This window comes from Rhea pennata, unplaced genomic scaffold (assembly GCF_028389875.1).
Source record: "Rhea pennata isolate bPtePen1 unplaced genomic scaffold, bPtePen1.pri scaffold_32, whole genome shotgun sequence".
Taxonomy (NCBI): Eukaryota; Metazoa; Chordata; class Aves; order Rheiformes; family Rheidae; genus Rhea; species Rhea pennata.
In genome coordinates this window covers 1,587,353-1,611,409 of record NW_026907679.1, presented here as the reverse complement: position 1 = coordinate 1,611,409, position 24,057 = coordinate 1,587,353, and the positions used below count along the sequence as shown (strand labels likewise).

The 24,057-nt window shown below is 58.4% G+C and overlaps 1 protein-coding gene across 1 annotated transcript; it reads right to left on the bottom strand.

The window, feature by feature from the left end:
* Window positions 1-317: 317 nt before the first annotated feature.
* On the bottom strand, window positions 318-22,464 carry LOC134154525 (adenylate cyclase type 10-like). The gene is made up of 32 exons (XM_062601200.1): window positions 22,311-22,464; window positions 21,687-21,791; window positions 21,251-21,289; window positions 20,578-20,721; window positions 19,870-20,075; window positions 19,323-19,419; window positions 18,902-18,990; window positions 18,197-18,388; window positions 17,834-17,955; window positions 17,510-17,586; window positions 17,001-17,190; window positions 16,147-16,199; window positions 15,534-15,687; window positions 14,563-14,755; window positions 14,147-14,233; window positions 13,431-13,714; window positions 12,709-12,845; window positions 10,863-10,988; window positions 9,643-9,897; window positions 8,582-8,926; window positions 8,046-8,097; window positions 6,833-7,055; window positions 6,331-6,438; window positions 5,784-5,962; window positions 5,084-5,240; window positions 4,393-4,597; window positions 4,218-4,314; window positions 3,873-3,988; window positions 2,848-2,965; window positions 1,719-1,914; window positions 1,022-1,210; window positions 318-482 (listed from the first exon to the last, which is right to left on the bottom strand). Exons 1-32 carry the CDS (start codon window positions 22,462-22,464, stop codon window positions 318-320), a joined length of 4,854 nt encoding a protein of 1,617 aa, XP_062457184.1.
* Between the last annotated feature and the right edge of the window lie 1,593 nt (window positions 22,465-24,057).

Here is a 24,057-nt window from a genome sequence, read left to right as displayed (position 1 = left end):
TATAGAACTATAGGAATTAACCAACCCCCCAGAGCTTTACCTTCTCTGGAGCGCTTTGTGCCTTATTTATCATATTCCTCACTTGATGGAAGCCTAAATGCTAAGCTCTTCAGAATGCTCAGACTGTTTTGTTTTTTGGTTTTTGTTTTGAGTATTGGCCTTAGTAATTGTGTAGGTGTTGGTTCAGTTTGACTCAGGTTGTGCAAACATTGTTGTGGGAAAGGAGAGAACGAGGCAGAATACAAGCAGGGGGCCGAAGAATGATGCTGAGTATATTAAAGGAAGAAGGAAAGGAAGAATTGCCTGGACTAGCAGTGTCAGAATTTAATTCCTGGAGAAGAATCCTCCCTTTGCAGTGCTGGCAGCTTCAGCAGGTACCTGGAGTTACAGACCTCTGGCTTTGCTTGGTTCAGGTGCAGAAAATGTGGGGCTGTCTTCAGCCACAAATCTCCCTGGGGGCCTTTTCCAGTGAACCAGCACTCCTAAAGGAAGGGGGAAAAAAGGCACAGTGAGAGCTGAGAAGAGCACGTGACCTCCAGAGCCATGACTTCTGCCTGGGAAGGCAACTAAGGCCTCTCTCAGCAGCTTGTTCCATCCATCAGCCAATGAGCCATGCTGCCAAAACCCCTCAGCGAGCAGAAGGAGAGGCAAGGCCAATTCAGACTCAGCACACGTTGACCCTGGCCTCCCAGAGCTGCCTTAAGGAGCAGGGAAAGATTCCACTTCACCACTGCTCTGCCAAGCAGAGATGCTGCAAAGGAGCAGCTGCAGGGCATACTGCTTCCTCACGTACCAGTCCAGCCCCACTTGGCAGAGAGGGATCACAGCTGCTCTCTACCTTCCTCTTGAGCAGGGCTAAGAGCACCTACCAGCTCACACAGGACTTTGAGCACATGCCCCTGAAGCTCTCGGGGGGCTCTCTCTGGGGCTACCTGCCACAGTACAGTGCGGCCCACCTTCTGCTACAGCAGGCTCAACTTCTGCCCAGGAAGCAACTCAAAGGCACAGGTGAGCAACTTACAGTGCTCATCTCCAGCCAAGTCTTCTCCAGCAGGTTGCCATGGTCTTCACAGGCTTGGAGGCCCTGGTTGAGGCACAGCAGGCTCTGCTCTTCATTCCCCAGCATCAGGAAAATGTAGGCTTTCAGGTGGTAGACTCTGGGGTAGAAGACGGGGCTTGTGGAGCACCGAGAGAAAACCTCTTTGGCGAGCTGCCGAGAAAACAACAGAGAGGTACATCAGGACAAGTCAGAGAGCCCAGCGATGGCTTGGCACAGAGAAGGGCACCAAATCCCTAAAGAGGAAAACCAGCCACAAAGAAAGGAGGAGTGCACAGCTAGCAAGGCTGAGGTACCACACAGATCTCTCCTGAGCCCTAACACCTCCTATGGAGCAGCCATTTCAGCAGGGCTCACTAGCTCATGGCTGAGCAAGGCTCCTCTCCTCTCCTGTTTGGGCCAAACAGTCCCACAAGGGAATTCTCACACGCCCAGGAAGACTGCCTTCACCTGACTGCCTTCTCGTCCCCCTCTTGCTGACACCTCTGTTACAGGAGTCTTTAACCACGTTGCTCCCTAAGCCGCTACCCTCTGGCACTACCCTGACTCCATCCTGTTGTGGCTGCTTCTACCTGCACAGGTCAACCCACTGCTGCTAGCAACACAGCTTTCCCCAGAGGGCCCTTGCAGCATGCCCCTCCCCTTCCTCCGCATCCCTCACCCTTAGAGCCCTGCGGCAGCTCTCACGGGCCCTCCACGAGCCGTGCTCCATGTCCTTTTTCAGCACCAGGCTATGGCACTCCAGGAGCCGGCTGCACGCTTGGCTGGCCACAAGGCAGGCGCCAGTGCTCTTCAGCAGCCTCTTGGCCTTTTCAAAGGGCTTCTGGAAGTTGTCCCACTGCCCAAGCCTTGCAAACCTACATTGTCCAGAGGAAAAGAGGAAACACAGACAAACACACACTCAGGCACATTTTGTAGAGATGAGCAAGTAACCAAGAGGTCTCCTAGGCTATAGGCTCCAGCCCCAACCTGGCTTCCAGAGGCAATGCATCCTCTAGGGCAAGGAAGCTACTGGGGGCGTGATGGGGGGCTGAACTGCGGCGTGTTGTAGCTGCTCCTGATAAGCATCCCTGAGAGCACTGTATTGTAATCAGGCAGCAGTAGCTCAATTCCTTCTCTCCCGCGTGAACTTGGTGTTCTCGTCTCCCTGCTACATCACAGCTGAGCAGGAATCTACTGCTGTCCCTCCCGACAGGGTCCTCTCCGCTCCCCTTCCCTCCAGTTTGCTTGACCTGCTTATAAACGTGTGCGCATGCGTGTCTGTTTGTGAGCCAGCGGCACTCAGCACTCCCCCACAGTGATGAGCGAGACCACAGGGAAACTGCAAGGACTGGAACCCAGTCCCTTGCAGGCACCCAGGAGACACAAGCCATGCTAGGCAGGAGACTGGGACAACGCCTGCCTTCTCCCACAAACACAGCATTGCTCCAGGCCCTCGTGGCCTCTCCGAGCCAAGCTCTTGCACTTAGGCAGCATTCAGCCTGCATCGCTTTCCTGCGCTGAGAGAGAGCCACACCAGTCCCCCCCCAACATTCAGGGGGAAAAGGAAGGCTGTGGCTGAATGCCGCCAAGGCATCCTTCCCTGGCAGGGCTCCACAGCAGCACAACCTGGGCCTCCTTGCCAGCTTGCTCATCCTGCGTGGCCCCCCGGCCCCTTTCACCACCGTGCTCCAGAAGCAGCTGCCTTGGTGGACATGGGATGGGGGCATGTGATGAACGCAGAGCTCCCCCTTTCCCGGCCACAGCCACTGCCTGGGCCTCTCCCCACTCAAAGCAAGTCTCCAACTTACCAAAGAGCCAGGGACGAATACAGTCCAAGCAGGATGCTGCTCTGCGCCTGGAGAAGGCAGTTGGCTTCGTTCTGCTCCACGAACCTCCTGCACTCTTCAAAGGACTTATACTGCCACCCTGCAATACAAATGTCTCTCAGAGAAGCAGCGAAGCAGCACCTCCCTCCCTGGCCTCACCGTGCCTCAGGCATTCAGAGCAGCAGAAAGCTCCAGCACAGCTGGCAAAGTTCTTGGTAGGCAAAGCACTCACAGAGCAACAAACCTCACAGGAAGCAGGCAAGGGCTGCACTTCTACCCTAGCTCCTCAGGGCTGTTCAAGTGCACAGAACTGCCCTTGAATGCAAGGGCAGAGAACATCAGGAAGGAAACAAGAGAACTCCCAGCTCCCCTGACACCATGCCTTGCCCTTGAGAAATCTGCAGCTTTCTAGCACTGCACAAAGGCACGCTGCCACTGAGCAGCAAGGACAGCGACCCCAGAGCACAGGCTCTTAGGTGCCTCCTGCTCAGGCACATGCCAGCGCTGCTAGCCCTGCTTCCTGGGGAGCCAGAGCACAGTGAGGTAGAGAAGAGCTTTCAGAAGGGGCAATCTCAAAACACAGCTAGGAAAGAGCATAACTAAAAGCACTGTCAAATTACTCTTGGCTCCCATGTTAGAAACGCAAAGGGGAAAAAAAATGACGAGGATGCAGGCGAAGAGAGAAATGCGCACAGTGGAAAGCTCTGTGGAGGAAATATAAGGATTGCTGGGGGCTCTGGGGTCATTGTTCTACCAGGAGAAAAACTGCTTTGGCCAGCACAACTGTTTCCGTGTTTCCAGAGGACAGGGAAACCTGGCAGAACTCTTGTATTGTCTACTCTAGTCTCTAGAAGTCTTGTACTGACGGTGCACTTCTGCTTGTGCTGGGAGGGCTCTGCCTGTTTATACCTTGCACAAAGCCCCCAGCTCTGGCCCACAGCTCCAGGGGGGCAGCCTTGCCTGCCCAGCAAACAGGCTCTCGGGGGCCCTCCTCACTGAGCACTTACCAGCATCAAGCAAGAGGTCTAAGCAGCAGCAGAAGAAGCATGCCTGCCCAACGATCTCATCTGCTCCAGACACCTGCTCCTCTAGCCTGCGCAGCACTGCCTCACATTCCGGGTACCTGGGGAGGAACACAACGAGCCTCCAGGGAGCCCCTCCACGGGCTGGGAGCCCAGGCAGCACCTCCAGACACTTCCCACTCCCCTTCCCAGCACCTCTCTCTCCCTCGTTTTCCCTTCTTTGCTCTTCCTCCCAACTCCGTCCCACTTTCTCCAGCAGGCCTGTTCTCACCCAAAGGTCCCTGACCCCCGACACTGTGCAACCCCCACTCTCTCCAGCACCCTGATTACCTCATCTGCAGAAAGAGTGCCGTGAAGAGGGTCCTGAGAACCACGCAGCCCAGGTCAGGCTTCTGCAGCTCCATGCAGAGCCTCTCAGCACGATAGCCTGGGAAGAGGACAAGCAGACTTGCACCGGCTCTCTCGGCAGAGATGCCCTCTTGCAGGCGGTGGGGGCAGTACCTACCTACGTCGACGGACAGAGGCAGATTTCCCAGGCTGAGGGTCAGATGGGACAGGGCCTGGGCAAAGCTGGCTGCGTTTAATACCCCTCCTCCAAAGAGCTGCACCTCAGCGCTAAGCTGCATGGCCGCCCGCCCGTATTGCAGCCACTCTTCCCGGCAGCCCAGGTTCTGGCAGCACAGCGCATATTCCAGGTAGGACAAGAGGACCTAGAAGGGTCCAAACACGACAATGCACACGACTCTGTCTCTCCAGGGCAATTCCCTGGCCTGGAGGGGACAGGCCACAACCCAGCTGCCAGCTTCTCTCTTCTCTTCCACTCTCACAGCGCCCACCCATACGACCAACTCTTCTTCCTAATGCCACTGCTAACTGCAGCCGTGCCAAGACAGGGGCCCCCGGCCTTGCACACCAGCATTATCAGGAGCTACGAGGAAACTACAGAATACACGCAGTGGTGCTGCCTTAAAGCCAGAACCACCTCCATGCTCACAATTAGGAAACAAATCCAACACGAGGGGCTACCAAAAGCAACAGCAACCCACACCCTCTGGAAGTTCATCCAGAAAAGGGCAGACACACACACATCTTTGGGCTCTTCTTGCCGGGGGCAGGCCCTGCTGGTACTCTTGCCAGGCCAGGGAAAAGGAGCCGTGTCAGGGACGGGTCTGCTGCTGCAGAGAGAAGGCACTCACGTGACTCGCGTCCTCGGACTCCTCGGCCGTGTTCACCTTCATGAGTGCTGCCAGGCGGGAGAGCCTCCGACTGCCGGCGGCGCTCTCCAGGCTGAAGAGCTGCCGCAGTAAGGACAGGCAGTGGCTTTGCCGGAACAGCCAAGGGAGCCTCTGCCTCCTGCCACACAAGGGAAACTGCTGGGCCACAGCCACGAGGCGCACTGTGCCAAGTCCCACGGGGCGGGGGAAGCAGGGGGATGGAGGAGACGGCTGCACCTCCTTGCAGAGGGGCAGCTGACGCAGGCACGGCCGCAGCTATACAAGCGGCAGAACCAAGGAGTACCACCCAGGAAACGTAACTGCTAAAGATGGTGTCTTGGCACTACAGCCTAGGCAGGCCAAACAAAGCTGACCACCAGGAGGAAAAGGGGCCTTGCACGGGAGGCCTGTGCCTGGCTGCAGCCTCTGAGCTTCCTCCTCTCACAGCTCACCTCCGATTACGCCGACAGGCCCACCTCCTGCTCCTGCCAGCACACTCCCTTCCCCTCCCCACACTCTGCTCCCCACTAACACCTCCCTGCTCTCACCAACACCATCTCCCATGCCAGCACCCCAGTAGCTGCCCAATACAACCCACAGCTGCTCCACCCACTAGCCTCCAGCTCCCTCAGCAGCTTTCCCTCTGCCTAAAAGAGTCCTTGTTTTCCCTTCTGCTTCTTACCCTGCCTCCTGAGGAACGGAGGAGTCTCTGTTCTTCTTGTGAGAGGCATGCTCTGACTTTTCCAGCACAAGCTGCAAGGCGGCGCCAGTGCAGGTCGTGGGGAATTTCCTCTTCAGCAGGCTCAATGCCTTCCTGATCATTGTCTTCGCCAGCTCCGTTTGTCCCATATGGTAGCAGACCTGCACAGCAAAAGGGCTTTGAAGGCAGTCCCGTTTGGCACAAAGCTCATCCCCAGTCCATCAAGCAGCCCCAGGCACAGCTGGGAATCCTGAGCCTCCCAGCTACTGGGAACGCTAAGAACAAGGATACTGGGAAGGCTCCCAAAGGGCTCTGATTCAGCACATAACCAATTGCATGTCTCTGGCGGAATCAAGGCCAGGACCTCAGCTGGTTTTGGCCAGGGGGCAAAGGGGCCCCAGGAAAGCAGGCTGAGAGCAGTCGCAGTGAGGTGGGCCAGGGAGAGCCTGCCCCACCCCACCCTACCCCACAGGAAAGCATTCAACTCCACCCACTGGGGGAGCCCACCAAAACCACCCTGTCACCTTACCTCTCCTTTGAGGCTCAGCAAAGTGGCTTCTTCAAAGCAAGCAAGCGCGTTTCCCTTCTTAGCCACCAAGGTCCTCAGTACTTCTGCTTTCTGCAGGTTCCGGAAGGCCTTTGAACAAGCACACAGAGAGCAGCTGAGCATCGCTGCCAAGCCTGTCCCCAGCCCCAGCACTCCCAGGTGCCTCACCTGCATCTGCCCCTGGTGATGCCCACCCAAGCACAGTCACGCTGCCTCTCACACCACGCGCACAAGCACTCCTTTGCACCACCTCCTGGGAGGTGCACTTTGCACCAAGGGGCTGCTTCACGGCCCTGTCTCTCTTGCCACAGGAGAGGCAAACAGGAGGCAAACGCTGGGTCTCCCCCCCACCAATTCATCCCTGAGTCCCCACAAAGGCAGGCCCCCAGGCAGGCCCTATTGCAGTGGGGAAATGGGCTTGCTCAGGGCAAGGCACTTGAGAGGACTCCACGGGCAGTGGGCTCTGGCAAGCACGGTAACTCACCAGGTAGTTGTCGGAGACGTGCAAGTAGGCAGCCGCACCCTCCAGCAGATAATAAAAGGCTCTGGCGTCATTGCCCACTGCCATGTAGTGCTGAGCCAAGGGCACAAGCACCAAGTCCACAATGGCCTTGCAGCTGCAGGAACACTCCACACCCTGCATCCAGTGGGTCTTGCCGGGCACCTTGGGCATCCATTCGGTCTTAGCCAGAAACTGCTTTGCTGCTCTGGAGACAAGATCACAGATAAAGAAGACACCAAAGCACACACCAGCATCACCAACACCGCTCCTTCAGCCTACGTTAAAGACACGTTCTAGCACAGCACGAGGCCACACGCACGAAGGCACCGCACGGGAGCCGTGGGTTGCACAGCCTTCCCAGGCATGCTGAGGGAGCTCGCTCAGTCCTTCTTTCTACCCCACACAACAGTGACCTACACCCAGAGTTCCCCGGGCCCTCCCAGCTTACAACTGACACCACTGACTCCGGAGCGGGCTGCAGCCCCCCATCATTGCTATGACTTCCCCCATGCTCCTTCCTCCCTTCCGCTCTCGCCTTCTCTCCTCCCTCAAGACCTTTGGCTCTCCCTGCATGGCAAGCAAAGCCAGGACAACTCACTCACACAGCACGCTTTGGCAAGATTTGTTCCCTGACACTGCGGGCCCATTGACCAGTATATGCTGGGCACTCTGAGGAGCCCTGGGGCCCCAGAGCACAGGCACAGTGGACTCAGGCAGGGCAGAACCGGCATGAGAAGCAACAGCTCCCCTTTTCAGCAATGGCAAGCCATTCCGTTGGCCACAGTTGTAACAAAGCGGCAGGAGCAGCGATCCTGTTGGCACCTTTGCTGCCCCTGCTCTGGAGGAACACTGCTCTTTTAGGCAGACAGAGAGACCAGCTGGCATTTCTGTCCCCTTCCACAAGCCACCCTGCCTCCAGGGGCTGCTTTGCCCCTGCACAGCTTGCAACACTGCTCTCTAACAGCTAGAAAGCCAGGGCTGCTCCACTCCAAACCACCATCAGCACTGGGATCCCACTGGCTTCCCCAAAGATACGCATCCCCATGGCCATCTCAACCCAGCTGCCTCTCACAGGCCTGCTCTTGCCAATGCTAGACTCACAATGGGCAGCCCAGGCTGGAAACTCCGCTTATCTCCTCTGCACACCCTCACCCCACTGCCCCCCAAAATCATCTTCAAAACCTTGGCTCCTCACCGAAAAATCTCCTCCAAGCAGCTCTTCTCTTTTGGTACACCACTTGAAGCATCTGCAAAGAAAGCATGGCATCAAACACCTCCTCAAGGCACGTGCCGTAGAGCTGCTTCTTGCCATTCTGTAGCACCAAGGGAGGAAGAGCGGAGCCAAAGGCACTGGCGGCAGCTCCCTCTCCAGCTCCTTCCCTGACATCTGCCTTCACTGTGGGGCTCAACTCCAGATTTAACCTAGCTTCACCAAGTGTACTAGACACACTAGCTAATACACCTCAGCCTGCTGAGCCACGCGTGCACTTCTGCCGGGGGATGGGCTGCCCTCCCGTAATTCCGGGAAAATGCAGGTGGACACGCAAGGGGAGAAAGGCGCTATGCTGTGGACACATCATCGCTCTCATTGTGGAGCTGTGCTCAGTGGAGAAATGAACTAGTCCTACAACATTATCCGCCTTGCACTGGAAGCATCCCCACGCTTGCGTGAAACAAGTGTGCAGTAGGAGTGGGCAGGACCCAGGCTCCAGAGCAGGGCACACGGCATACCCGTAGAGGCGGGGAGCTCGTCCAACTTCATCTCCTCGCTGGTCGCCAGGGAGGCCTCCCAGTTGCGCCAGGAGCAGTCGCTGCCATGCTCTTCACAGCTCTCGGCCTCCTGCATGCTGCCGAGGGCCAAGCGGTGGAAGGCAACAAAGTCGCCTCCCCCGCAGCACTGGCACTTGTGCGCGTGCCTCTCCAGGAAGGCCGTACACTTGTGGTGCAGGGCCACCCTCTGTCCCTTTGGCCACAGCTCATATGCAGCCTCCTGCAGCAGCGGGGCGCAAAAGGCCAGCACGCCAGACTCCAGCCTCGCCCTCTGCTTGCTCTCCTCCACGGATGACTTCTGGGCATCTGAAAGGCAACGGGGCTTCCCATCAGCCAGAGCTGGGGCCGGAGCTGGGGCCAGAGCTCAGGCAAGCCATAGCTGCACCATGAAAGACAGGCCTTGGCGTGGGCCCTTGGCAGGAAACCAGCGCTCCTGCACTCAGAGCCTCCGGGCCAGACAGCAAAAGGGCCCACCTTGCCTTCCTCACACTAGCACGGCCAGCGCAAGAGGCTGCTGGCCTGCTCTCCCTGCCAACAGGCTGTGCAGCTGCGCTCAGGCGGCAGCTGGGGATGCTGCCAGCAGCAGAAGGAAGACACAGCCAGCTCTTTCTGCCCACTCTGCAAGACACTCCCAGCCTCCTACGCTCCCCCGGCGCTAGGGGACAATAAAGATCAATGCACACTAAATCCCTCATCTGCACACAGCGGGAGGCGGGGTCAGCAGGTCTGGGCTTTCGTACTCCCTCTCCTACATGGGCTATGAGCTGTGCTTGCAGGCAGGGCAGCAGAGGGACTCGCAGCACCTCACTGCAATATTGCCCTCCAGCACAAAGCACAAAGCACAGGCTCCTCGGAAATGGACTTGTCAGAGCTTTTAACAACCCATCCCTAACTCCCCGGGGTGCCATGAGCATTACACACCTCCTCCGGGCAGGGGGCATTCTCTGGGGAGCCCCACCGGGGACACAGACAGCGGCAGCAGCAGCCTGCAGTGCTCCCAGGCTCCCCTTACCACCTCTTACCGCTCTCCTCCTCCAGAGAGGTGTCCGACCCCTCGGTGGGAACACTGCTCTCTTCTGCCCCCTTGGCAGCATTCAGCCACTTGAGGATGTTGCATCTCACCAGGGCATTCAGCGCCTTGTTCTGCTTGGCCCTGCTCCACCCGGGAAGGATGTGGAACAGCAGCTCCGTGCTGAACAGCGGCCCTAGGATGGCTGCACACTTCAGAACCATCTGCTCCGAGGGCTTCATGCTGTCCAGCTCAGCCAGCGCAATCCCTGCCAAAAGCAAGCCACACGTCTCTCCCTTGCCCCTCCCCACCATCACAGCCTGCATTAGCTGCAACACTCGAGAGGGTAGATTCTTCCCTAGGGACCCAGCCCCTTGGACAACTGCAACCCAGGGCACGTGTCTTCAAGATGCCTCTGCTCCTGCTTGACCCCCAGGAAGCAAGGATGCGGGAAAGCAGAGATGCTCAGACGAACGCTCCCCCACCATGGATGAGCAGGGCAGCATCCAGCACATGCATATGTCCGGGCATGCAGCTTGCCAGCTCTGCGCTCTATTTATGTCCACAGGGCACACAGACAGAGAGCTTTTCCTGCACCGCTGAGGCCAGCTCAGAGCTCCCCACAACCCCGCATTTCCCTTGGTCACACAAGACTTTCCCCTTCTTGGACAAAGCAGCTCCTTCAAGAAGAACACTTGGGCACGGGGGACATTTCTGCCACCCGCATTCGGCCAGGGCTCGGCTCGAGGGCAGCCATGCTCATTCACAGCTTCCCATCCAGCACCCCCTAGAAATGGGGCGATTTCTGGGCCAGCCCAGAAAACAACAGGCAGAGAGATTCGCAAGACGGATTTGGTTGGGCTTCAGTGCCTTGAGGCCCCCACAAGCAGAAGAAATTACAAACAGAACAATGAGGTGCAAAGCCTAGTTCAAAGCTCAATCGGAGCCATGACAAATATCCCCTGGAAATGCATTTTCTCTTGCTGAGAACAGTCTGCTCCCAATACCTTCCTTTCTCCGCCCCCTGCCCACCCCACCCCACCCCACTCAGAGCAGACAACATGCAGGTTTCTCTGCGGACAATCCCATGGGACCAAAGCAACCTGCCCAGCAGAGTCCCAGAGGGGAGAGGCTCAACTCTGCAGCACACCGAGGGCCACACTCTCCAGCTCATGCCCTGGCATAGGCACCCAGCACTGCTGCCAGGTGCCGCAGCGCTGCTCAGCCCCTCACCTTTCAACGTAGGGGGAAGTACAGTGTTCTGCAGGGTCACATCCGGTCTCATGGTGCACACCCTGCGGTCCTTCCACGCGCTGGAGCTCCGTGCTGCTGCGGTGGTTGAAGCCTCCGTCACAGAAGCTGAGCGGCACAAGGGAGCAGGGGAAAGCGATTAGCAAAGGGAGACAATTCATGTCATGACTTCCTGCTTGCAAACACTACAAAATCCACCTCAGCTGGAACAAGGCCTGCCTCAGGTGGCCTGATGCACTTGGCCTGCACCAAACATGCTCGCTAAGACGAGCAAAGCACTTCCCTTGCATACCTTTGTTTCATAGCCCTTCCCTAACATTAGCTGTTGCCAGGCAGTTTCCCCAAACACTCCCAAGTCAAAGGCTCCAGACCTCCTGACTGGGGAGGCAACGCCTCAAGACAGAAGGCAGCAGTGTTGCTGTCATCCCAGAGGCAGGCACCTTGCCAGTGCAAATGCAAAATCGGGGGTCACTCAGGGCTGCTGCCAGAGCCGTGGCAAGCTGGTTGGCATTCATCCCTAGGTCGTGTTACCACTGCCGCCTTCACTTAGTAGCACCTTTGGGGGCTTTCACACTTTGGCATTCAAGTTCCCAAGGCCTGTGCCTCGCCTCTGCTGGGTTTGATGTCAGACTTCTTTGCAAGTGACCTTCTTTGCCTTTTGCCCAGGGAAATACATGCACATTCCAATGCCTCTTAAATAACACGCCTACATCGGCTAGAGAGTAGAGTTGTCCAGGGCATCCCAAGAATTTGGGCAGCGACTCAAAGGGCCAGAGAAGGGATTTTCCACAGGTCACACAGCAGCACCTCCAACGTCCCCATGAAAATCCACCCGCGTGGGGCATGCTAGAGGCAGAAGCAGCATGCCCCGCTTTGTGCCTAGCCGGGGTCTTGTGTTTAATCTCTCTCTCTCTTTAGCCAGAGCGTGCCCAAAGCCAGCCTGCGGTCAGGCTGCTCTGCGCCTGCCTGCCCTCGCCCCGCACACGGAGCTTCGTAAGCAGCTGTGCTCAGGGACAGTAATTGCTCTTTCCCACCCCTTCAGGCAGGCTTCAAACTACGCTTTGGCCTATCAGGCAGAGGAGAAGGACGGCAGGGGCTCACAAAAGCCAGAGTCCTCAGACCACCTGCTGATGAAGAAGTTTCTTCTAACCAACAAACACGGTGTGCGGCAGGAACATAAAGTGCACCAATGCCGTATACCCATATAGAGAAGAGCCTGACCCCAGCAGGAGCTCTCCTTGAAGCAGCAGACCAGGCATTGTGGACTCCAGGCATCCATTTGCCTTCCCTTGCCCTCAAGTGTTTTCGCTAACACACTCAACTCTTCAGGCCCTCTGTCTGGTCCTCTAAATGCCTCCCACCCAACATCCCTCAGCTCCCTCCAACCTCAACCCTTCAGCATTCACCCCTAGCAGGCCTTACAGCACCTGGCACCATGTGTCACTGACGGACTCAATCCAGCCCTGTGGCTGTGCACAAGGAACATTCCAGCCACAGGACTCACCACACTGGCCCAGAAGAAGCACCTGTGTTCCTATGAGTTCACGACAAGACCAGCACTCATCTGAGTGCAGGCAGCAGCTCTGCTCCTCCTTTGAAATTGGCTGCCATGGCACCCTTACTTGTCCTCTCAAAGACACCAGAACTCCCCTGCCTCGGCTTTGGCTGTCCCAGCAGCAAGGCCTGTACAAACCCACACCTGATCCACACCACGATCTCTATGGCTGCAAGAGCTGACAGTGCCAAGTTCACAGGGGAAGCCTCGGGCAAGAATGCGCTGGGGAAAATGCACCACAGCAACTAGGCAATCGACCGCAAAGGTGCTTACTGAAGAGGCTCTCCCACTTGTCCTCTCGTTTCTCATCCTTCCCCAGTGGGTGGAACAAGAGCATGTCATGGCCAAGAAGGTAGCGCAACAGTTCCTCACAGTAATAGGGGATGCCGTAGCTTCTTTGCGTCAGCAACCTGCAAAGGAGCACATCCAGCACTCACTGACACAGGCAAAGGCAGGTCAGGTGGGTGCTGAGCCACTTGGGCAGAGCACAGAAACCAACGTCTTCACCACAGATCCACCTCACTTCTGAAAGGGCCACGACTCCCACGGGCTTTGGGGCCTGAGTCACCCGGAAGATACAGCCTTTGCTGGAATCCTCGGGAAAAGCAGTGCAGATAGAGCCCCAAGCAAGCCTTGTCCTTCGTGTCCCCAACAGCCTAGATGCTTTCCGGCACCAGTGAGAACCTTTGCCCCAGTGAATCACCCCTCAAAGCCTCACCACGCAGACTAATGCCTTTGCCACCCCTGAGCCATGCCAGCGTGCAGGACCACTTCCTTCCTGCCTTCCGGTGCAACACAGGAGGCTGGACACCTCCTGTGCTCTGTGCCTAGGCAGCTGCCCACTCGCAGCTCACGACTGTCAGTATGTCCCACTGGCTAGAGGCACTGGCCCTTCTAGAAGCTCTGCACTGCCTTTTCTAGGGCTTCATTCCCTTTGCCTCTCTGCACAGCTTCAAGCCCTCAGCAAGAGCTCACAGGCCCTGCCTGTGACTTACGTCTCTAGATCCTGGGGCAGGCTGACAACTCCAAGCGCCTGGCAGGCTTTCTGCACTACAGCGGAAGGCTTCAGCTCTCCCAGACGAACACAACTGGTTTTTGGCAGCTTCAGGATGTCTACGGCAGCTTGGCAAAGCCTCTGTCTTCTGCAGTGACTGGCAGTGAAGCTCATCACCATGAAGATTGAGACATCCCTGAGCACGCTCCACATAAGACTCCAGGAGGGAGAGTCGATGCAGTGGGCGTTGTCGATGACAAATACAACGCCATCTTCTTCAACAGTCTGAAACAAACAGCTTGCTCTGGGGGGATTCTGATGGGTTCTCAAGTAGCCTCCATAGCAGCAACTTTGGCCTCTTTCTCTCCCTCTCCAGACAGAGAGGGAGAGAGAGAGACGGAGAGAATGCTCTGAAGCCTCTTTCCTCTCCCCAGCTACTTAGGCATTCAGAATCTTACTGGCTTGCACTTTCTCTGAGACTTTAAGGCCTCTGGTGCAAAGTAGGACAGAAGAAAGAACCTTGTTGCTCCTCCCAAGCACGTTCCCACCAACTTTATGGGAGGAAAGGTATCGGGGCTATGGGCAGGGGTGCTTGGGCTATGAAGGGTAAGGACTCAGGTACATCGTCCTCCCGCCAGCTCCCACCACTCTCCTCCTGAAGCCTCCGCCTGTGGCATTGGTGTCTTTCTCTGACCCCCAAGGGAGAGAAGAGCTCACCTTCTGGAGCACTTTCTTCAAAACCAACTCCAGCTCCATTTGCCTTTGAGTGCCACTCATCTGGGAAACTGCCGTCGAGAGGGGAAACTGCCCAGAAAAGCACAGTCATAGAGAAACAGCCTTCCAGGGCTTGCAGCACACCTACCCACCACACAACACCAACCCAGCAAAATGCCTCTCCTGGCCTCACCATCAGCCCTCTCCCCAACACAGCTGCAAGGAGACAACACAGGTCATCAGCCCCATCTCCAAGCTGCTCTTCAGTGCCTTTTGCCCACCGCGCTCAGGAACAGAAGCCTGCGCTATATGCCCCTGCTCTTCCCTCCAGGCAGCCAAGCGACTCCCCACCAGAGCCTCCAAACTACTAAAGCTCACAAGCAGCCCTTTGCCAGGGCCAGAGAGGGCTTCGCTCTCACCTTAACGAGGAAGATGTCGTTGAGGAGGCAGTAGCTGCTCTCTGCCATCAGCCCTTGGAGCTTTGCCTGCAGCACAAGCTGTCTGGCACTGCACGATTGACATGCCTGCAGGCCCAGGGCCATGGCCAGCACCATACGGAGGGCAGAGTAGACCTGCTTCAGGTTTAGCTCTGTCAGTTCCACGGCCACCACCCTGCCATGCAAAAGCAAAAGGGACCGAGATTCAGAGAGCAACGCAAAGAGCTGCAGACTTCCAAGGCAAAACTGTCAGAGAAGAGGCACGTCATCCAGGGCTGTCTGCAAGGGAGCTCTGGACACACAGCCCCAGACGGATTCTTATTCCACACACCTCCAAGTGCTTCACAGAGGGCCAAGCTTTTCCCGCGTCTTACAAGGAAAAGCCACAGAGGGGCAATTGCTGCCAAGCCCCTGGGAGAGCCACCACCACACCCGGTGTCTCCACAGCTCTCAGCACCTCCCCCTGCACAGCAACTTGCCAGCTGAAGAAGCAAGGACTGAGCAAGTTGGGCCTTTGTGTTTGAATGCCACAGCTTTGCCATCTGCCTCCTATACTACGGAAAGCCTTGGCCACCCCAGGGGCCTTTGGGGATAAAGCCCAAGGGCAAGCAGCCTTTCTCTGGCAGCTCCACCACACCACTCCCGCCTCCCCCAGCATCTTTCTTCTCTTTACTCTCCAGGTGCATGAAAAGCACGCAGCTTGGGCTCTTGCCAGACCTTGCTGCCTGGCCTAAGTTTGCAAGAGCAACAGCCCTGGCTCCACAAGCCACTTCCAGCTCCCGCGAGACGTAGTAGGAGAGCGTACAGCTGCTCCATACCAGCGGCTCCAGGAGGCTTTTCAGGGATGCTGCAGGCCAACGGCCAGCAGCACTAGCAGAGGGGCTCAAGGATGCCACGAACATCAGTGGATGGGCAAGGGAAGTGTCCCACACGTAGCGCTCCAAAACACTCACCTGTGGCCAGCAGCCTGGCCTAAAAATGCCAGCTCAGTGAGTAAATGGCTCTTTCCAGAGCCAAGCACACCCTCAAATGCTAGGATGCTGCTTTCGTGACAAGTCCTGTAGGCTTTCAAGGCACTTTCAAAGAGGGCAATCTCCTCCTCGCGACCTGTGAAGGCAGACAAAAAGCAAGCTGCTGCAGCGAGCTCAAAAGCCAACAACCTTGGGCAGCCTTCCCTCTTGCTGCCACTGCACCTTCCCTCCACCGCACCTGCGAGCCTGCCCGCACCCAGGGCTCCTTCCTACCCTAAGAGCTACAATTCTGCAGCTAGGCCTGCCTTAGGGCACTCACAGCCCCACCTTCCTGCTGGAGCCTGGGAGCAACTGCTTTCTTGAAAGCTCCTGACACGCTAATGGTGCAGGAAGGCAGGAAGCACTAGGCGTCTCACTCTGATTCCCACCTCCACTTCTGGCCCAACTCCAACCTTACGAACGAGCTATGAGCCTAAACCTGATGGCCACTGCAGGCAACACCATCCCTTGCAAAAGCATCTCCATTCCCAGGCTGGTACTAGCAGGTACCCAAGGGCAAGAAATGGGCATACACAAGAGCAAGGCATTCACCTACCGAGCAAGGGGCCGTACTCTGACCTCTCCTCCATAAGATCCAGGCCAAATATGCTAGCGGGGGAGAGAAAAACAAAAGTCAGTGAAGGAGGCAGAAGCTGGAGGACAGAGAGTCATGCGTGCAGCTGAGGACACACTCTTGCCTACCCGCTCCTCTTTTGAGCATAATGGCAGCCTGGCCACGCTCCCACCACCAAAGTTCACGCTCATTCAGCAGAGAGTGCAAACACCAAACAAGCACAGGGAAAACTTCCAGCACATGGAAGTCCAAGGGCTTCTGCCCACACTGGCACAGCACACGCTATCAACGTGCAAGCAACAGAGGCCAAAACATCATCCAAAGAGAACCTACAAGCCTGGCCCAGAGGAACAGCTCCAGTTTCACCAGCAAGCGAGCAAGAAGACAGGCCCGGCCACCCACACTTGCCCAGGGGACCAGCACGGACCAAAGTGCTTTCCAAGAGCTTCCTGCTCAGAAGCAGCCGAGATAATACCCCCTGGGTGGGTCACAATTGCCACTGCATTGCACTTGCATGCCAGCAAGCAAGCACAGGGCAGAAAGCAGAGTTGCAGGCCCTCTGGGCAGGGGCTGACAGGCCCCTCTGGGCCTACGGACTCCCGAGAGCCCTCTCCACCCCTACGCCATCACTCCCACTCTCTCAACAGCAACAGGCACCAAGGTGAACAGGCAAAAAGCACGGCCGTGCTATGGCTTTCCCTCTTCTCAGCCACAGTGGTGGGAGGCCTGGGGAGGGCAGCAGCTTGGCCTCTTTCTGCACAGCTCCTCTTTTTCCCCAAGGCTGCACCCTGTGTGCCTCCACGCGCCCAGGCAGCCTGCTCAAAGAGCACACTCACAGCTTCTGCGACATCCCCAGGTACTGATAGACAGTGCCAGGATCGCCAACCCCCTTCATCTGGGCCTTCGGCAGCTCCTTGTAGTAGGACCGGGGCAGCCGGGATGCTGCGTAGGTCGCCGCATCGCAGGACACCAGCCCCGGGTAGTGCTCCATCAGCCGGGCAGCCAGGTTCACCTTCTGGCCCATGACTGCCACAGAGAGAGAGCACGCGCTGACGTCCTCAGGAGAGCAACCCGCACCACCCTGCCAGGCTGCCGGCTGCATCCCCTGCAGCACAGGCCAGCACAAAACCCTGCTGAGCACGAGCGAGAGCAACAAGGAGGCTCACAGCCCGTCCCCCGTCGTACGGCAGGACCCGCCCCGCCTCCGCCAGTCCCGACGTGCTGCCGCAGGCCAAGCCCTCGTCCTGGCCCGGCGCCCAGGGCCCACAGCTTCTTCCCCGACACTCTGCCTCTTCCCGTCAGAGACGCGGCCCGGGCACCCGCTCCGCAGACGGACACCTCGTACCTGTGTACTCGTGCCTGACGCGGTGGCCGACGACTCCGCAGAACGCCGTCCCGCTGGTGACCCCCACGGACACTGCCCTGAGGCGCAGGCAGAGCAGCAGGGATCAGCAGCGCCCGTGCGCAGTCCTGCCTGCCCACCGCCGCCCCTTCCCCACGTCCCCGCGCTCTGCCGTCTGCCCCGGCAGCGCAGGCCTCAGGGACCGGCAGAGCCCGGCAGCGGACACGCCAGCTTGAGTGGGCTGCATGTGCAGAGCAGCCAGGCGCTCTGGCACCCCTCCGCACCCCCTGCCCCAGGCCGTCCCAGGCAGCACGCCTCCCCACTCACTCGATTTTCCCCAGCCTCCCGGAGCAGGCGGTGGAGATTTTAATCGCGCTTTCCAGGGCGCAAACGCTCTCGCAGGGCAGCTTTCCTCCAGGGAGGCCAAACACACACAGCAGCGTGCAGCCCTGCCGAGGACAGAGGCAGCACACCTTGCCGCAACGCCTGCACCAAACCCTTCCCGCCCTGAGACTCCAGCCTCCGCTGACGGCAGCAGAGCTTCAGGGCAGCCCCAGGACACAGGGTACCGCTCCCAACGCTGAGGCAGAGCTGCTTCCCCTCTCCCCACCGTGCGAGAGACAGAGCCGCTTCCCTCCTCTCCACCACCACCCTCGCCCTCATGCACGGGCACTGCTCCTCCACGCTCACCTTATCAAACATGGAGATTTTGTTGATTTCGCCCTTGTGAGGACGGAGGATCTCCGAAATCAGCACGCTGCTGTCCTGGATAGCCTTGCAGATTTGCGTTAGGTTGACCTTGGCAGCAAACTGCAGCTTCACAAAGAGGCAGGTGACCGGCCGCAGCTCGGATAGGCACGCCAGGGGCTGTCTGTCATCAATCTGGAAGACAGCAGCGGGCCACCTCCACCAGCCAGCTCGCCCTGGGCGCTTCCTGCCTGCAGCAGATACCAAGGCAGAGCGCACAGAGCGGCAGCAGCGGGCGCTCTCAGAGGAATGCAGAAAGCCTCCTCGCAGCGCAAAGCAGGCGTCAGCCTGCGCAAGGCAGACACACCACGGTGCAAGGTGGCACTGGGCATGGATGGACACAAGGGGCCACCCTCAGCAACGCTGTCACCACTCCGGAGGCATCTCTCTCTTACCCCGGGGCCATGGCCAGAACAACACCAGTGGAAAATGCAGAGGGCAATCCACCCCTCCTCACCCCCGGCGCTCTCTGCAGGAGCACACAGTCGGCAGGTTTCTGGCCCCTGCAGCACTCCTTTCCCAGGTTTTTGCATACGGGGGCATTTTCTTTGCCTTACCTGCTGTCTGGAGAACTGCCGCTCTGCAACACACATCTCCTTCTCCCCTCCCTCTCCCCCAAAAGACACCTCCCAGCACTCGTGGCCATACCTTGCGCAGGACACTGGCTGGGATGTACTTCCTCAGCACCTTCCCCTGAGCACGATGAGGGGCCAAGGTAACCGCAGGCCTCAGGACGCCTACGCAAGGAAAATACACGCGGTCACTGGCAGCAGGGCGCTACGAGCCTGGCTACGGGGGCCTCGCAAAGCAGGGGCTGGCACTGCAACTCGGGGAGCAAGGTCCTCCGCCCTTTGCCCGTGTGTTCCTCTTGCAGGTGCTCAGCCACAGCAGTCCCCTGGAAGCAGCAGGAAGCAGCCAGTGCCTCTGCTGCAGCGCAGCTGCGCCCCAAGCCCAACCACTAACTAACTGCAAGGGGGAGAGGGCAGAGGCCAGGCCCCAGCGGCCCCTCCGCAAGCCAGTCCCCATCTTTCTGGGCAGGCACAGAACAAGGCAAAGCCGGGGCACTCACCTGGCATTTCCGGAGAACGGCAGTTCAGCTGGGCTCGCGTGAACTTGGAGAAAAGGTCTTCGCACTCCGACACAGACATCCGCTGCACGCCTGTAACCTGGAGGCATACGCAGCAGAAGCACTGCCATCGGCCTCCCCAGGAGTCCCAGGGCACGCGTCCTACCCTCCCTCCATCCCACCCTCGCTTCCCAGAGAAGAGGAGGAGATCCCCGTGTAGCAAAGCCACCTTGCTGGATTTGCACCGGGACAAACGCTGGCATCAGCAGCACACGAGCTGTGCAGCCATCAGCCACGCACCCCCGACGTCTACAGAACACCGCCACGACCCCAGCAGGGCCAAACCCTGACACTCCCTCCTGACCCCACCGCAAACCCAGCAAGCACAATCCACAGCTAACCCTCGGCTGGAAGGGCAACAGCTACAGCTCTCCACCTCCTCTTTACAGCTACAGCCCCCACAACGCCCATCTCCTCAGCCTTCGCACACCTTCCTCCCTCACCCCCAGCTCCAGGTACCCCAAACAGCTCTAGAGGCCATCTCACCCACCTTCAGAGCTCCTTGGCCTTTCACTCTCTTGCTCTTCACCTGGCTCTGGTTACAGAGCTCCCAGCAGCTGGCTGACAGGATAACATCACTTGCACTTGCAAGGTTTTGCGCCTGCCAGACTTCACCCACGGCCTTGCCAAGGATCAGGAAGTGCTGCTCCTTGCGGTCTCCCACAGTCAGCAGCGACATGTGCCCTGCAGAGATCCCTGGGGAGAGACAAGCACAACTGAGGCACAGAGCACTTGCACCTCCGCAGCCTCCCGCAGCGGCAACTCTCCACAGGCTCTGTTTCAAGCTCAACCCTGGAGACAGGCTCCTCCTCTCAGCTGCTTCAGCTGGAGGCACCCGTCCTTCATTACGGAGTCCAGCTGGAGTGTCGATGGGGAGGGGGTACAAAGTGGGGCCTGCCAACAGAGGGGCCTGAAACGGGTGCCTGGAAAGAGGCACGTGAAGCTGACACTGACAAAGTCTTCACAGCCACAGCACCCCAGAGGCCCAGCACACCAGCACCTTTGCTGGCCATCTGCTCAGGGTGCGTGCAGGCAGCTTGTAAGCGGCTGCCTGAGAGCACACAACAGAATTCCAGGCAGAAGGTTTCCCTGGCCCCACGAGGGATCACCACCTCTCCCCCAGGTGGAAAAGCACCCTGTGGCCCTGCACAGGGCCATGGAGCCACACACGGCACGGCTAATCCAGCACACCCCATACCTATCTTCAGTCGGAGCTTCAGACCCACGTCTGTGTCACGGACGCTGTACTTCTCCTGGATTTGCCGGCAGCACTGCAGCACCAGGCTGATGGTGTCTCTCAGCTGTGTTTCCCTCACTCTCCACAGCACCAGTACAGCATCCCCTGCAGAAAGCAAGGGAACGGGGGAAGGCTCTCGTCAGACCTGACGCGCCCTGAGCTGCACCCCCCTGCACGGACAGCAGGAACCGGCAGGCGTGCTGAGGAAGATGCACTCGTCGGAAGGCCTCCTCCTCAACTACAGCTCTCTGGCACAGGGATGCCTTCCCCTCGCCCAGGCCAGCTACAACAGCAGCCACAGAGGATGAAGGTGCACAGTGTGGCTACAGGAACACGGGCACCCCTGCAGCTGGTCCCACTCAGGGCAGAGATGAGAGGCCTCTCTCATCCCCTCCTTCCTACCATGCTGCCTCAACCCCCAAGCTCCCAGGCTGCCTCCCCAACACCTCCACACCAGCCCTGTCCCACTGCAGCTTCCCACTTGGGCACCGCGGTGGCAGCTCCCCAGGAGCACCTGCATGCCCACAGAGCCTCCCCTCTGGGCTTTGCCAGCTCACAGCTCACTCTGTCCTCTCCCCTAGCACGCCTCTGCAGTGGCAGCAGACAGAGAGAAGTTTCATTTAGAAAGACATACCTGCAAACTTCAAGATGTCTCCTCCAAAGCCCAGCAGCTCTGCAGGCGAAAGAAAGCAAGAGAAGAGTCACCTCTGCACCTTCTCCAAGCAAGCCACAGAAGCAGCCACTCTGCTGCCCGAGCAGCACAGGCGCAGTGGTGCCTGGTGGGGCACCATTCAGGAAAGCACAGCTCCAGCCCTGCCTCTACACTGCTCACAGGCACCACAGCACTGGTGCCTACGGTACTGGGCACTGCCCAAAGGAGCTAGTGAAGATAACACACCCGTTTCTCAGCACCAGTGTCCCCCAGCACAAGAGCCCAGCTGCTCTCGGTGGCCCTCAGCGCCCACAGAAACCCCCAGCACGCGCAAGGAGGCTGCCTAGCGCACCTCTCTGCTCTCCCAAAGAGCAGCCTCATGGCACCGTCCCAGACAGTCCTGCAGAACGGCACTTACCCTCCACAATGTCGCCCATGTAGTCATTGAGCGTTTGCGTTAGCTCGTCCGCACCCCGCTCGAGGCTGACGCTCTGGCTAAACTTCTCCGTCAGAGCAGTGAAACCTCAAAGAGGCACAAACAGGCACAGAGGAATCAGCAGGTGCCTACATGGCCGCCAGCTTCATGCTCCCACCTCAGAGAGCGTGCGCATTACATCGTGCCCTGACCTGGCTTGTGACAACAAGCCTGCACCACCCAAGAGAAACCACCACTCTCGCATTGGCCACTGCTCCTGGCAGCGTGCCTTCTCCCACACCACACAGCCTGGAGCAGGGGCCCCTGGCCCACGTGCTCTTGCAGCCCGTGGAGGAGTGCCTAGCACTGGGTACCTCTGCTGAGCCCAACTAGCCGACTCCCGGCCTCTTCCAGGCCTCTCCTCTTTTGGAGCCCCTTGTTCCTCCTGACGTCAGCCACCTCTGAGCTCTGCTTCCCCCAAAGTGGAAGATGGCAGCAGCAAAGAGGCCTCCTCTGATGCATTCTCCACCAGAGGTGGCACCGGGGCTCCCAAAGGCCCAGAAAGTCCCAATGCCTCGTGTCTCTGACTTCTTCTCAACCCCCGCCCTTCACAAGCCTTGGACCCACCTGAGACGTCCGCAAAGAGCAGTACTCCATGAAAATTCTGAACGCAACGGGCTTCGTGCCTCAAGTCCTCAGATAAAATGAGGTCGGGGACGTAAGCAGCTACTTCCCCGAGTTCTGAGCAGTGCTTGGACCTTCTCTCCCAGGCACAAGACATCGTCAGCGCCCTTGGGGTACACAGGGTACCTCAGGAGAAGACGACCGTGCCCAACCGGGAGCAGGCTAGCACAGCACCGCGCAGGGTTGCGCAATAGCCTGGGGCCTTGGGAGGGGCTGCTGGCCCTCTGCACCAAGGGGCAGGTCACAGTCAGCCGGCAGTGACATCGGCCACACGTCACCGATTGCCTCTGTGCTGTCATCAGACAAGCGAGCCAGCTAACAGGGACAGCTTCTGCACGTCGTCGCTGCCCTAGCAACTGCAGCACGCAGCGGGGCACGTCCTAGGTTGTTCTGTTGTAAAGAGCAAGTGGGTCTTTTCCAGGGGGTGGGGGACAGAGCAAACCTCCAGGCACAGGGCTCCTGGCGGAGGCCAGGAGGAGATGGACAGGGCTGCACCAGCAGCACAGTGGACGGGCATGTCAGAGAGGGGGAGAAAAAGCTGAAAGACGCGGCAGGAGGCAGCTCCAGCCCCCTGCTCTGCGGGAGAGAGCTGTGTAAAGCTTCCACGCCGCAGGGACACCCCCTCACGCTGGGCACCCCAGCTCACAGGCAGCCCAAGGCTCACTGCTCCCTACGGGAAGGTGAGCCGGGGCTGAGGCTGACACCCTCGCAGGCGGTGCCCTTGCCCACAGGGCGCAGTCCCGCAGAGGCTGAACACGGCATGCACAGCTGGGTGCTGGCCTCTAGCCAGGCAAATTACAGCTGGCAGCTCCGACTTGCTTGTTTTCTGATCTGTTTTTCCTGGTTTCTCTTTTGTAAATAAACTCAAGAATCCCAGCTCCCTGTGTGTGCAGAGGGCACGAGCTGGGAGCCCCTGGGCTCTAGGGGCCAGCTCCTGCAGAGATTGCATGCCTAAGGCCAGAATGTGAAAGCGCAAGCGCAGAGCGGTTACCTGAGGTAGTTAAATTGTAACCAATAGAAAGATTTGTATAAAATACTCCCTGGAAAGTGTGTATAAATGAAGAACGACAGTTGGAGAAGGTGTGCTAGCTTTGTGGATTTACCACCTAGCCCCCATCTCTGCGCAGAAATGAAATAAAGAAATATCTCGACCCTGTGTGTCTGTTGGTTGCTTGCACACCGGGTAACAGAACCCAGATTTTGGAACAACAAAACCCTCCCAGGAGCCCCCCTCCAAACCCCTGGAGACCCCCCAGGATCTCGCAACTCCCCCCTACCCCAGGGTCCCAACCACCCCCAGGAGGGCCCATAAAACTCCCTTTGTAGCCCCCCAACCCTCCAGAAGGCCCCCCCAAACCTGCAGCACTCGGGGTGGGGGGCAGCAGCCTATTTCTACCCCTTCCCCTAGGACAGGCAGATCTGGGTGTTTATTTGCCCCAGGGATGGTTGTTTGCCATGGGGGGGGGCGGTATTTACCCCCCCTCCGCACCCAATGCCACTCTCCCCCACAGGCTCACCCCAACATCAACCCATGATGTACGCCAAAACCCTGCTGCAGCTGGGCATGATGTGACCCCCCCCCCGAGATGACACGACCCCCTCGAGGTCTCAACACCCCCTGGGGGTGACACCTTCCCCCCCCCCCGGGTGTCTCCCCTCCCCCGATGGCTTTTAATACGCTGGATTGTAT